The following is a 13,548-nucleotide window of genomic DNA, read 5'->3' on the forward strand; positions in this document are numbered from 1 at the left end:
CCCTCAGAGCTTCTGTCACATATGGATATACAACATTGCTGTTCTTGTGTTGATGTGGAGTTTAGAAGGTCATTTAAATTCAGTAACTGACCCCAGACATGCATAGAGAGGTCTGAAAGTTAAGTTCATGACTAACTGTCCTCCCTCTCCTTTCCCAACCACTGGGAATATAAAGCCAGTAAGTACAAGCATCCATTCTAGGTTACTTCAAGATTTTTGTCCGTGTCGTAAGAGTTAAGGTAGGATAATTAGCATGAAGATGGGGATGGAAACAGTTGATGGGAAGAGATGATCAAGCATATGCTGTGGGAGTACAGGGATGACATAAAGAACATCCTTCATGGGTATTTGTAAAGATGTGCCAGTGATGACAGAAAGGAATGGACTATGTTTTTCTGATCTGGGGCTTGTTAAGGTGATGGGTTTGTTCTCTTACAGAACTGGCAACACTTTTTTTTTTTTTTTTCCCTCGCACTATATTAGCTTTTCTAACATAGACACCCACAAGAAACAGTCTATTTTGTGACTTGCTTAATCTATGCCTTTTGTTCTATCTCTATCTTGCGTGGTCTTATTTCCTCTTCTTCCTTCCCTTCCTTGCCTATTCTACTGCATATGGAGATTAAATTAGAGTTATTTATGGCCTTTGATTTTTTATGTTCTCACTGTTCCATATGCCTGTTTGGAAACCTTGCTTCTCCTCACGCCCCAAAAAGCAACCCCAAACTTTCTCTCTGCTATTCTTCTTTGCCTGGGAACTGCTACTAATGGAACATCTGCCAGGAGCTGTTGATATTATGGTATTCGGTGAGTCTCAGTGAGACCTACTGCCTGTTTAAAAAATATAAATAAGTGATGTCTGTGAAAACCACGGACAACTTGTAAAAACTTAATCTCCAGGAGCTGTACTCCTGCATTGGAAAGGGAAAACCCTGGGAAAACAAGGCTGTCCGGGTTGTTGTTTGAAACTCTTCTTATACATTTGGCATTCCTGATTCTCATTGACCGGGATCCTGTTGCAGTGGTGAGGTTTGTATCATTTACTGTCAGGCAGGCACCTGCCTGTGAGAAAGTGGCTTTAAGTAGGTGATTGTCTTGCCCTGAGGTTGGTTTTCTGCATTACAGTCATGGGGTCAGCAGGGAGCCCAAAAGAGAAGATAGAGGCAGTAAGTGCTCAGAAGGCACCAGGACGGTGTTCTGGTAGTTTCAGAATGACAGGTCCTGGAGTTGCAGTTTCTTCCAGATGGTTCATTAGCATGTGGCTGATAAATGCCTTAAGATGTGAACGCCATAGAAAAAACATTGCGACACTGTCAGGCTTTTGTAATGTGGTCTTGTAACTTTGACTGGCTTCTAAAATAGAGCTAGGGATTCTCAGTGTAGGGCTACCATGTGGATTAGTAATTCAGTACATGAAACAGAAGCCCTGACAGTGGACATGGTGGGGAGGAGGGGGAGAGAGGGTGAAGCCTCAAAAGTCTTCCTTTTATTTGATCTTAATGAGTAAATGTAGATGTGAGATGTAGACTTCACAGATGGTTTGTTTACACCTAATACAGCAAGTTAGAGTCAAAGTTAAATGTAAAAGATTGCAGCAGTAAGACGTTCAAAGTCATTTTCCACACCCCTTAGCCTTAGGAATAGAAGGCCAAGATGACAGCTATCGGCAGTATTTTTAATATCTTGCACTTAATGGGATTCGGATCTAAAGTAGAGTTACAAAGGGATGTTCATACTTAGAGTCTGCTGGTTCTTCTTTAAGCTCTGAAGTCCAAATTTGGGGTACTGAAGATCTTTACAATCGCTGGGCTGCTAGGAAGCGTGGTCAAGCTCTACTATATAAAGATCTCTAGCTAGGTTGCCCAAGGCTTCACTCTGACTAGCTCAAAAGCTGCTGCATGTAGACCCTGTGACACTCTACAAAGGAAATGTTCTTTCCCCTGTCACCTGCAGAGATCCAGTCACCTGGGGAGCCTCGGAGTGTGCCAAGTGGCACTGACTCAGTAGCAGGCAAAGGGAGGACCTTTACTTTCTTATCAGGAGCGATAGCATTCACCTAGGAGGTGGAAAACCTCTCTTCAGCTTCGACTTATGTGCAAGTGATTCATGACCATGTTTTCCAGATGAGCGTCTTGACCACTGTTCTCTAGAGTCACGCTGGGTGCTTCCACTTCCGAAGTTTTTAAGACACCTGACAAGTTAATTTCAGGGCAGGTACAGGATTCAAGGCATACTCGGCATGACTTTCTATGGCAGCTCAGGTGCTTTACTGCTTAGTGTAATGGCTGTTTATGGATCCGGTGCTCAAGTGTCTTCCTGGATGCAGGCAGGGAGCTGGGCAACTCAGGGCTGCTCCCACTCTGCATGTGCCTCATCCAAATCTTGAAGCACTGACTGACAGGAAAGTCACTGTTTTGCTTGCCCCTGTGAGCTGAGGGAGGAAAGGGGCTCTTCCTTCTGCTTGCTCTTGCTGCCCTGTAATGCAGGCAATCACTCCAGCAATATGAGAGACCTGGTTTCTGTCATGTTGTTTTAGAGTCTGACTTTAGTCTCACTGGACGGCAACTCCATCAGTTGTTAACATCCTTCCGAACCATTTCTCTCTTCCTGAGATGAGTTTATTTTTCAGGATTGGCGGAAAGGCGTAGTATTTCCCACTAAGGTAACTTTGCATTAGCTGAGAATTTGACTAGTAAATAGTGATTTTGTGCCTGTGGCACGGTAAACATCTTGAAGTAAAAGTGAATAAGTAGGGCCCATGGAAATCAAGGAGACTGCTCATGTGACTAGTTATACTTAGTTGCATATTTATGGAATACTTGCAAACAGTCATAAATTAAAAATCTTATTTCATAAAAGTCAGTGATTCTGTGATGTTGCAGCCCCATTTTATAGCAAAATGTGCTAAAATGCATGCACAGTTTTGACTTTGTTACACATTTGAATCTAAAGCTTCACAGGACAGTTTCAAACAGCTTGTAAAAGCTTCAGCATGAGATACATTACAGTTTTAAGTAATAATCTTTTAAACAAAAAATAAAATCCATATCCTGTGCTGCTTTAGGGGAAATGTTCTGAAACCATGATACAAGTCCATATATGAAAAGAAGTCATAAATGTGGATTTTTATCCCTCATCACTGCAGGAATCCAGGTTGTCCCTTAAACCCTTCCAGCAGGTTGCTGCAGAAGCTCCACCTGCCCCCAGAGTGAGGTTGCAGGGCTCAGGCTGAGCTTCGGAAAATGTGAGAGCAGGAAGTAGTCCATAAAGCCAGATTGAAGCAAACAAATTGGAAATGAATTTTCCCTGCAAAGGAAAAGGTATTTTTTTTTTCCAAAATCAATTCTTCCTAATCTCTAAAACTTCAGTGCTCTTGTAATTTTCCAAAAAGTTAACGAGAGCTGTTGACCTGAGGGATTTGGTTTCCGTTCCAAAGCCTTGAAATTTTCCTCCTGGCTAATTGCAGCGTATTACTGGAGACTTTGGTCCTGTAGCAAGTAACATTTTCCATCTTAAGATGGGCTGTGCCATTCCAGTGAAGAGCATGTTGTCTGCGCGCTGAATGGAATTACTACCAGTGGAAACTATGCTGCGCGAGGGCTCGATAAAGCAGCTGCCGTGCAGCCCTCAGCTGTTTTTTCCATCCTCCGCAGCACAGCAATTAGCATAGGGAAGCTGACTAACGTGCTGACGTCAGCCCGTGCCAGCCGGAGCTCTCAGCGCGTTCCTGCCTCCGAGCGTGCCGGCTCCCTCAGCAATCCCCTCTCGCACACTGGATGCTCTGAAACGCTCTTTTTTTTTTCCCCCCCCTCTTTTTTTTTTTTTTTCTCCTCCCTAGCCCAGAGGGGCTGGGCTTTCTTCCTTTATAAACCTCATCTGCAGCACTGGCGGCTTCCTTAAAAGTAACTGCGTTTTGCCAGACTGCAAGTCTTCCTGTAGAGAAGCACAGCATGCATTTTAGAAACTTCAACTACAGTTTCAGTTCTCTGATTGCCTGTGTGGCTGACAGTGATGTCTTCAATCAAGCAGAAACAAGGGTATGCTCTGGTTTTTGGGTTTCATTCGAGTAAATTGCTATACTGGAGCTGCAGTGCTAAAACTGCTTAAAATAGTGTAGTTTATGAGCTTTTTGACTGGTAGGAAGCTTTCAGTTTGGAAGGATCTGCAGTGGTATGCTCTGTTGTGAATGTTTTGTGCTCTGGAAATTGTAAGATTTTAAGCTGTGTCTACTTGGAAAGGATCAGAAATTCACCTCCAAATAGTCTTTGTTGCCTGTGGAGCATATCATTCACTTCATACATGCTTTCAGTGATGTTGAGATTACAATTTTGGTGATAAGATCTACGTAATTTTTAGTTCGCTACTTTTCAGGCTTCGGGGGGTGGGGGGCAGCTGGCACTGTTATTGTTAATAACTTTTCTCTGATTTATATTTAACTTACTAGAGTTCTTATGTAAGTAATCCAGTACTGGTGCAGTGAATTGTTGGCTACTAAGACACTTGAAGGGCAAAATAACATATAATTGTTTTATATTGCTAACTTGATACGTGACCTATATAATTCACGTATTCTTTGAAAAACTACATGTATTGCATGGATCCCACAGCTGATCTCTGAATTTAAAGTAGAGCACAAACTTTGAAATACAGTTCACCTTTTTGTTTTCTCTTCCCCAACTAGCATATGACTGAGATCTTGGAAATTCAGACTCAGTTTTTACGCTTGCATTCAGCTCACTTTCCAGTACAGGAAGCTTAACAAACAAGGACTTTCTGTGCTGACAGTTCTGTTTTTGTCTCGGTTCTCTTTTTGAAGAAGCTTAAGAGTGACTTAAGGATCAGGACAACAAGGATTTTAAAATAGTTTTGAAATGTAGTGGTTATGTACCTAGCTTCAGAAAGGAAAATGATTTTTTGATGTAAACACTGCATTCTTATCTTTGCTTTTTTTTCTAGTAATCCAAAATATAAGTATATATATTAAAAAGAAAAAAAAAAAAGGGAAGAAGAAAAAAAAAAAGGCCAGAAATACATAACTGTGCTGCCTGTTTAACTTTTAATAGGCTTTTATTAGAGAAAATGCCCAGAATGCAATTGTGCATAATCTGTCCCCATTGCTGAAATAGGGCTTGTGGCTGATGACTACTGGTGGCTGATTACTGTATTCTTATTGTAGCCTGAAAGACTTTACAAGAGCATGCCAGGTTCAGAACTTTTGACTGCTTTCTCCTCCTTTAGTCTGGCATCCAGACTAAGAAGCAATCTTAGTAAGAATGGAAGCAATCTTTGTAAACAGTACCAAAAAAGTCCAGTTTGCGTGGATGTCTTTGGAGTGCTGAATGCTGAATGAGGCTCCAGCTATTGATAAATATTCTGCAATCCTTTCAGTTAAGACAATTAAATCCTTTATAGACTTATGGATGAGTTATGAGGTTTTGCCGCAGTTCTTACTACAGAATAAAAGGTAAAAAAGTATGTCCAAGGCCCCTCAGGATCTGTATGATTAGTGCTCAGGACTTTCCAGAAAAGTTAGTGAGGTGAGAATTTGGATCCAGAAACAAAGAGGCTGTTTAGAGTTCAATAATAGTGTATCTTTGGGTTCATTTTCCTAAGTGAAAACAGCAGATTATTAGAAAAGGCAATGATTAGAAACTTAATTATGGATGCTCACTCTGACTTGATGAGGAAAACTACATGTAGCATGCAAATATACTTTTTTTGTTTTCTGTATTGAAACAGCTCAATGCTGATTACCTTGGCATTTGCACATTTAAAAATATCAGCCCACTGTGCCATTGTGTAAGATCTTTGGATGTTAGTTTTATTTATAAAAACAAGTATTCTTCAGTATCTTGCCAATACTGTTATTTCTATAGTGGCACTAAATCAGAAATCTCATTCAACACTTTTTATTGATAATAAGCTATTTTCTTAAATAAGCAAGGAAAAGGATGCTCTTCGGAAAACAAATTATATATTAGAAAATAAGAAAACAAAACAAAGCTGATATCTATAAACCAATAATAAAAAAAAGATAGTATGCTATTAGTAATAACTGCACTTTACCTCTAGTTCTTCCAAGAAAATATGGAACCTAGCATATTCACTTTCTTGTTTGGTCTTTACTTTTCAGGCCAAATTCGAATCGCTGTTTAGAGCGTATGACAGAGATATCACCTTTCAGTATTTTAAGAGCTTCAAAAGAGTGCGAATAAACTTCAGTAGCCCTTTAACTGCAGCAGACGCTAGAATCCAGTTGCACAAGACAGAGTTCCTTGGGAAGGAAATCAAACTCTATTTTGCTCAGGTGGGTCTTCATGTGACTTCTTTCCAAGGTGCTAAGGCTTAACACTCTTAGCAGTAAGCTTCCACAGGTCTTCAGGCATGCTAATGAAGGCTGTGAATTTTTCCATCTGCTTATGAATGTCAAGTTGCTCCAAAGCTACGAGTGTTTGGAGGCTGTGTTATGTATTTTGCACTTATGCAAAACCTCTTTATTGCTTAGAGATGCTTGGGGAAAGGGAGAAGATGATGTTAAGCAGCACAGTCAAAGACACGATGGTGGAGAAAGCAAGTGTGTTTTGTCAACAATACAAGAGAAAAAAAAAAAAACAAGGGTGGAGGGGACTCAAACGGGATCTGAGGGTTCAAGTGTAAAACTAAAGTGTTCAGGAGTTTGTACACTGATCCTACCATTCATTGGTCCTACTCTGAGTACTCATTGGTCCTACACTGAGTACTGCAGATCATTTCTGTAGCACACATTCAGACTTGCAGTGTGCCATTGATGCAGCTCTGGAGCTGCTGCCTGCTGAAACAAATTCAGGTTCTGTTAATCTGGGTGCTCTTTGGTGGCTGCTGAGCATTTTCTTCCATAAATTTAATGGGAAAATTAATCTGTGTGTCTGTTTCAGAGGTCCCTAGGGGACAGTCCTGAAGGAGCCAGTTTGTTTATATACCATCTAGAACTGCCACCACTTTCACTTGTGGTAATAAGTTTCAAAGCCATTTGTTATTAAGCCTTAAAGCCCATATCCAGCTTCTTCCTACTTGACTATTTTGAGGAAAGATGATATCTGGTAAAATCTTTGTAAAAACTGGGTAATAAGAAAATGCAGATATGCACACTTCATTGCGTGTTTCATCAGAGTTATGAATGTGGAGGCTTGTCTGTATTTTGTATACTGGGTCTTTCATACATGCTCTCTAGTAAAATTGTTACATGCTGCCACCTTGAGTGCTTGTTACAGCATAACATCTATCCAAACAGAGTTCCTCATGAATGATGGATTCACTGATCATAAGAAAATACTTTGTTCTTTGTGTTTTTTTTTCAGACTTTGCACATTGGAAGCTCACATTTAGCACCACCAAACCCAGACAAACAGTTTTTGATTTCACCTCCTGCTTCTCCACCTGTTGGCTGGAAGCAAGTAGAAGATGCTACTCCAGTTATAAACTATGATCTTTTATATGCTATCTCCAAGTTAGGGCCAGGTAAGAAGGATTAAAAGACTAAAATTTTGCTTGAGTAATATATCTCTCTTGATTGAGTAATATAGCTCCTAAACATTCTCAGTTTCTAGATTTTTTTTTTTTAATCAAATGAAATGATGTTGTCATGTCTATAGCTTCACAGTATCAGATGGCTTGCTATTTCATGGGATTTTTTTTTTTCTACTGTGTCTTGCCTCATAGTAAAACATGCATTTGGACAGGCCAAGACCACATTAAGGTACCTTTCTAGAAGTGAACTGGCTTCTAGAAAGGTACCTAATGTGGCTCTTGGCTGATCAATGCATGTTTTACTATGAGGCAAGACAAGCTAGAAAAAACATTAAATCTTCAACTGAATTACATCCTTCATCTGAGACAGCAGCATGAGCAGGAGGGGAAGCTACCAGCTTCAGCCTGAGGCATTAAACCTCCTGCAGTTTGTGGCAGGGCAAGAATCTACGCTTGTGATAGGGTAAAACGGGGGAAGGTTACTATGAATTCTTAAATGCCATATTTTAAATAGTGTGTGAATTCTACTGCTTAAACTAGCAGCAAAAACAGTTTACAGTAAAAATGTAACATAAGTGTAAAATGATACTGGGAATCATTTATTTATCCAAGAGTATGTTATTTGAAACCACCTGTCAAGAATAACAGTGACATATCAGAAGCTTTTATCAAAGATTTTGTTTTCTTGAAATAAGTTTTTGAAACAGAAGTCCAATAAGAATATTCTTGTTAAAATAAAACTAGCTTTTGCTGAAGTGCAGGAGACAAATAGGATCGGCAAGCCGTAACCCTATTTATCAAAATCGAGGGCTTGCCCAGTGGCTGCTACTTACCTCACTACAAGCTTTCCTCTTAAATCTTTTCGGCTTTGCTAAAACTTAAAATGAAAGCACGTGTTTTAGAATCAACATTAAAATTTTAGTAAGCAGTAAAAGCTGTTCATTTATTTCCTGAAAGTTCTCTTATTACAGGGTATTCTGAAAAGCTCACTGATAGATCTGTGATCCCTTTACCCATTATTTTTTTTCACCTGTATTCTGGACAATAAGTCCTAAAAAGGACTTGTCTGTTAGGTTAGGACAAGAAATAAGTAGAGCTGGTAGCAAGCAGAGTTGCTATTAGCACAATGGCTTATACTTTTTATGAAGACCATAAGAAGACTCATCTAGCAAAAGATTAAAATGATATAAAACGTAGTAAGATTTAAAAGCAATTTTTTATATTACAGGGAAGGCAGGTGTCAAACCAGCAGTCAAGCAAACTTATTCATAACACTTCTACATGCTGACCATGTTATATCTGAATGTTTTGCATTACATATACATGAAGCCTCCTGTTGCTCCCCAGAATGGCTGACTAGTCTAAGAGCACTCATGTGAGGTGGGGAAAAAAGTGCATTTACCTTTCTTAATATTGAAAACTTTGTGGGACTTCTGTGAGCCCCACAAACTATCCTGTGGTTTTTAGGTCGTCATTCAGGAAAATGAAATTTCCATGGTACTGCGAATGGGTGTTGTATCCAAGTGTGTGCTTGAATACTACAGCTGTGTTTAGTATAACAAAATCCCACCACTAGAGACCACCGAGGTAGACCACTTCCTTGAGTGCTTAGGGTAACTTACACTTACATATAAGAAAGCAGCAGAGCTATGTAGCTTTGAAAGCAGAACCTAACTGGCTGCAGATGGTAGACATGACTGTTGGCAACGCACCTGGCTGCATTGTCCTCTAATGCACTGTGGCATCAGGCTTTTGTTCTTAATTTATTACTTACAATATAATACTCTTTCCTTTTAGTGATTTCCTTTAATTTTTTCTATAAAATGGATCCTTTTAAACTTGCTTTGCTAATATTTTTAACTTTCAGGAGAAAAGTATGAACTACATGCTGCAACTGACACTACTCCTAGTGTTGTTGTCCACGTCTGTGAGAGTGACCAAGAAAATGACATGGAAGAAGAAGCAAAGAAACCCAAACCAAAAATTATTCAGACAAGAAGACCAGATTATACTCCTACCCATTTAAGCTGAACTGCTCTGGTTTTTGAAGGGTTATAAGCAGATGTGTGCAAGGGAAACATTTACTATGGAAATAGCTGGTCACAAATTTGGTGGTAACAGCAGCAGTTGTAGTAGGAGAAATTCCAGTGTAAGGTTTGCTCAGAAAAAAAATAGGAAGTTTCCTCCTTGTTTCTAATGCTGCCTGTTGATTGATGTTATGAGTGTGTTCCCAGATTGCTGGGAATGAAGATAGGCAGGAAAAGACATTTTGAGAAGTGACAAAACTGAAACTGGTATGGGCTTATTTTGCGGGGTACTGTTCCATTATAAAGCAGCTGGGGATAGCTTTCTTTGTTCTGTCTCATGTAAATCCTCAAACATATAGACTAGCCATTTTGTGAAGTACATAGTGACAACAGAGGTGGTTTTAAAGGTTAAGGTATGGGAACTGTAAAACTATTTCTTATGATAGATTTTGTGCATGTGTATTTTTGCTCTTCTAAAACAACTTTGCATTATTTTCTAAAATTTCTCACTTCATGTTTTTGGAAATCTGGGGGTTTGTTTAAAGTATTTATTATCTAAACATCCCAGAGTTATTACTAAATGTGTATATACATATATATTTATATTTGTTTTTATTGGCACTCCTTTTCCAGCAGGCATACGATTTATCTGGCACCTTACTTTGGTGCTATGTAACTTGTGCTTTTAAAATTTTAACCTCTTAAATGCTTATGTAAGGTTTTGTCTGGAAAAAGTTATGAAAAATATGTGCAATAGCAAAGTTATTTGAGTAAGTTGATTTTAAATTATTTAAGTTTAAATAATTTATATCTTCAATAACATTTGTTCAGTAACTGACTTTCTCCTTCAGAAAAAAAGTATTCTTAAATGTATAAATAAAGCTGTATTGTTGTATATTCATAGCAACATACTTTTTCAATGAAAAGAATGGCAATGGAAAGAAACATGAACTCTGTTCAATATCTGATCTGCAATGTTGAAAACAAATGTTTTAAGGGTGTTTGGAGAAATTGCATACAGTGCATAGAACAGCGAAGAGAGATGGAGTGCCTTTTCCCTCGTTCATTCCTCATGTGAGCTGTTCTATGAGCTGCACTTGGTATCGCTTTTTCTAATGGTTTTGTGTGTCCATAAGTATCTGCTTTCCTAGCTTTGTTTCCAAAACAAGCTAGAACTTAAGAATGCTTAATGACAACTAACGATGCATACCTAGGTTATGGTAGACATGGGAAAAGCTTTAGAGTTTCTTATATGTTACTGTCTAAAGACAGAGCACATGATATACAAGTTTAGAGGAAGAAACATGCTAGAAGTGTGTTTTCTTACTGATTTCTAAAGTTGAGATCTTCACTTTGAAATAAGCTAAAATATTCTTTTTTGCTTGTTAAGATGGTACTTTATCTTTGAGAAAATACCACTTTACACTTATAGAAAGGGGGTGTTTGAGGCTTCTCAACCTGTTTTTAGAAATAAAGAGCCTCCTCTCCTGCTTGAGTTTTTCCACAGTCATTCTGGGGAAGAAAAAAAAGTTTTGTAGCTGAAATTAATATAAAAAAATCATTTTGTGCCATCTGAAGCAAGCACTGACTTGGATGCCCAGGTTCACACCTCTTTTTAAAGATAAACAATGTAGCAAGATGTGTAAGGGAGCCATTCCAAACTGTAGTGTAGTGTTAAATGCAGCATTATTAAAAGACAGTCAATATATACTAAGCAAAATATGAGGTAATATCCTGTGACCAAGGAGAACAGGGATACTATTTAACTTAGTAATATCTGCAGTAATGGCCTTGTTCTGGTTGCTGCTTTGGTTTACAGGACATGCCAAACACTGGCACTTGGTGTGCATCTTCAACCGTGCTCGCATGGCACGCTCTCCTGCTGCAGCCCAGCACGCCTGCAGGCGCAGGCTCAGTCCACTGGTGCTGGATCCATGGTGCATGCAGGTGGAGGGCATAAACTTTTTTGCATTAGTAAGATGTAGGCATATTTTGGATATGCGTACTGTTTATTTAACACTCACATACACAACAACAGCAACAAACATTGGGGAAAGGGGGAGGAGAGAAATCTCTGAGGTTTACCAGAACTGCCTTTAAGCTGTTCCGAGGCTTTCTTTCATGTTTTTCAAATTACTACTTGACTTAGTGTTTTACTAGTTGCAATTAAAAATTGTTGGGATAATTTCTACTCTGTCCTTTTTCTATCTATTTCACAATTACCTATCAAAGTATTAATTTTGCATTAGCAACTTGGGTTACTGCTGTTCTGCTTTCTAGCAGTGCTGAGAAAGCAGTGCTAATTTTTGATTAGAAAGAAAAGAATTTTTAAAGATGCTGAGGTGACTTTCTTTTTTCCATTTTAACATACCTGCCTAATAAAGGCAGGCAACTACTAGAAACCATGGAGGCTTTGGGATGGCTACAACATGTTCCCCCTCTGATCTTTGTGAACAGCGATTTGTGAGAAAGTAACTTACCTGTCTTTCTGGTTGTGCAGTTTGGCTTGTGCCACCTGCTGTTAGCGTTGCAACAGTGTATTGCTTGCGCCTTTTTTTTTTTTTCTTCTTTTTTCTTAATGTTCGAATGGATGCTTAGTTGGTATTTTATACAGTTGTATAGTATGGGGCATATTTAAATTAAAATATTTTGTTGTCTTATAAATGTCATGGTGGTATTTCTGCATGGAGCTAAAATTTCGACTTTGGTCTAAAGTCTTCAACCACAAGTACACAAGCATGTATGGTTTAGAAAAGGTAAAATCGTCCCATATCACATCTTTATGAACCAAATAAATGTATGCAGGGAGAAAAAAATATCCATACGTCTACTAAGAGGCTTGCGTGATCACAATTCAAGTATGAGAATCTGCTAATGGATAAAATACAGTGCAAAATACTGCTTAAACTGATTCTTCTGTACCTAAACTTGACCTGCTACCTAATAATGGTATTACGTTTTTAAAAGTAGTCCCTGCACATTCCTAATATCTTTTCTAGTCTTCTGCAACATTAGTAATTCTATTTTTAGGCCCCTTTGAATATGAAAAATGTGCACGTGTCAGCATTCAAATGGCTTCACCAAGTCTTTGAATTGAAAAATATGTGCAGAAATGCTATGACCATTTCACTGTCAGTCTGAATACAGGTAAAATACATTCATGGTACAAAAGTTGCATAAATGCTACTCGTTCATAGCTGGTGAATATTGGCATTTGTAAGAAACTGCCCCTTATCAAATGGCTTGAAATAACAAAGTTCTGCTGCTCGTAATAGCAGGCCTGTGCAGTAGGACTTCCTGTGCTGAGTAATAGGATTAATTTGGTCCTGAAGCAGTCAAAAGTTGCAAGTTGAAATAGCAATTCCAATTGAAACCGCATGCTTTTAAAAGAATGTTTTTTTGTTTGTTTTTCTGTTTTTCTGGAAGTGTAGGTTGCTCTGTTTTTTTATTTGTTGTCTGCATAAGCATAGCATCCACTGTCTTGTAAATATGTAAGTGATCTTGGGTACTTGTCATTTTGCAAGACTTGGTTTCCTATTTATTGATACACATGAAGTTTCTGTAGTTAGATTATGCATTTGTGCCTTAGCAAATTAAGGGCCTTGTTACCAAGGCTGATTTCAAAATATGTAAGATCAAACTTGGTTTATAATCACATGTTGCTGCTCTGAAAAGTAAGTATAATAGTTTTGATACTTGAAATACTGGACAAGTGCATTAGCTGGTTGTGTATAGTCCAGACTTGTCAAGGGTGGGGAGAGGAATGAACTCCAGCAACACACACTCACACTCACACACTCTCTCATGTCACTTTTAACAGTTGCAGCGTGGATTTTTGCCATTGACATAAATCACCTATCTAATCAAATCTTGTTTTGTCACAATAGAAAGAATGTCTTGGGGAGGGCATGTTCTTTAATCTGAAATTGTGCTATCTGTCTGTAGAGCTTGTTTATATTTTATTACACCCAGCGCCCTCTCCCAAACACGTGAACTAATAGTGAGGGGTGTACTG

The 13,548-nt window shown here is 38.7% G+C and overlaps 1 protein-coding gene across 1 annotated transcript; it reads left to right on the plus strand.

Moving 5' to 3' along the window:
- The first annotated feature begins 3,818 nt into the window (after positions 1–3,818).
- Positions 3,819–10,492, plus strand: RCAN1 (regulator of calcineurin 1). Its single transcript, XM_010211565.2, has 4 exons — positions 3,819–4,037; positions 6,134–6,307; positions 7,338–7,497; positions 9,374–10,492. The coding sequence occupies exons 1-4, from the start codon at positions 3,951–3,953 to the stop codon at positions 9,535–9,537; spliced, it is 585 nt and encodes a 194-aa protein (XP_010209867.1). The 5' UTR covers positions 3,819–3,950; the 3' UTR covers positions 9,538–10,492.
- Positions 10,493–13,548: the final 3,056 nt, after the last annotated feature.

Source organism: Tinamus guttatus, unplaced genomic scaffold (assembly GCF_059628265.1).
Source record: "Tinamus guttatus ecotype Peru unplaced genomic scaffold, ASM5962826v1 Tinamus_guttatus_pri_ptg000013l, whole genome shotgun sequence".
NCBI lineage: Eukaryota > Metazoa > Chordata > Aves > Tinamiformes > Tinamidae > Tinamus > Tinamus guttatus.

Coding starts and splice junctions, on each gene's coding strand:
- RCAN1 (XM_010211565.2), top strand. CDS start 3,951: ATGCATTTTAGAAACTTCAACTACAGTTTCAGTTCTCTGATTGCCTGT. Junction 4,038..6,133: donor TCAATCAAGCAGAAACAAGG/GTATGCTCTGGT, acceptor TTTACTTTTCAG/GCCAAATTCGAATCGCTGTT. Junction 6,308..7,337: donor TCAAACTCTATTTTGCTCAG/GTGGGTCTTCAT, acceptor TTTTTTTTTCAG/ACTTTGCACATTGGAAGCTC.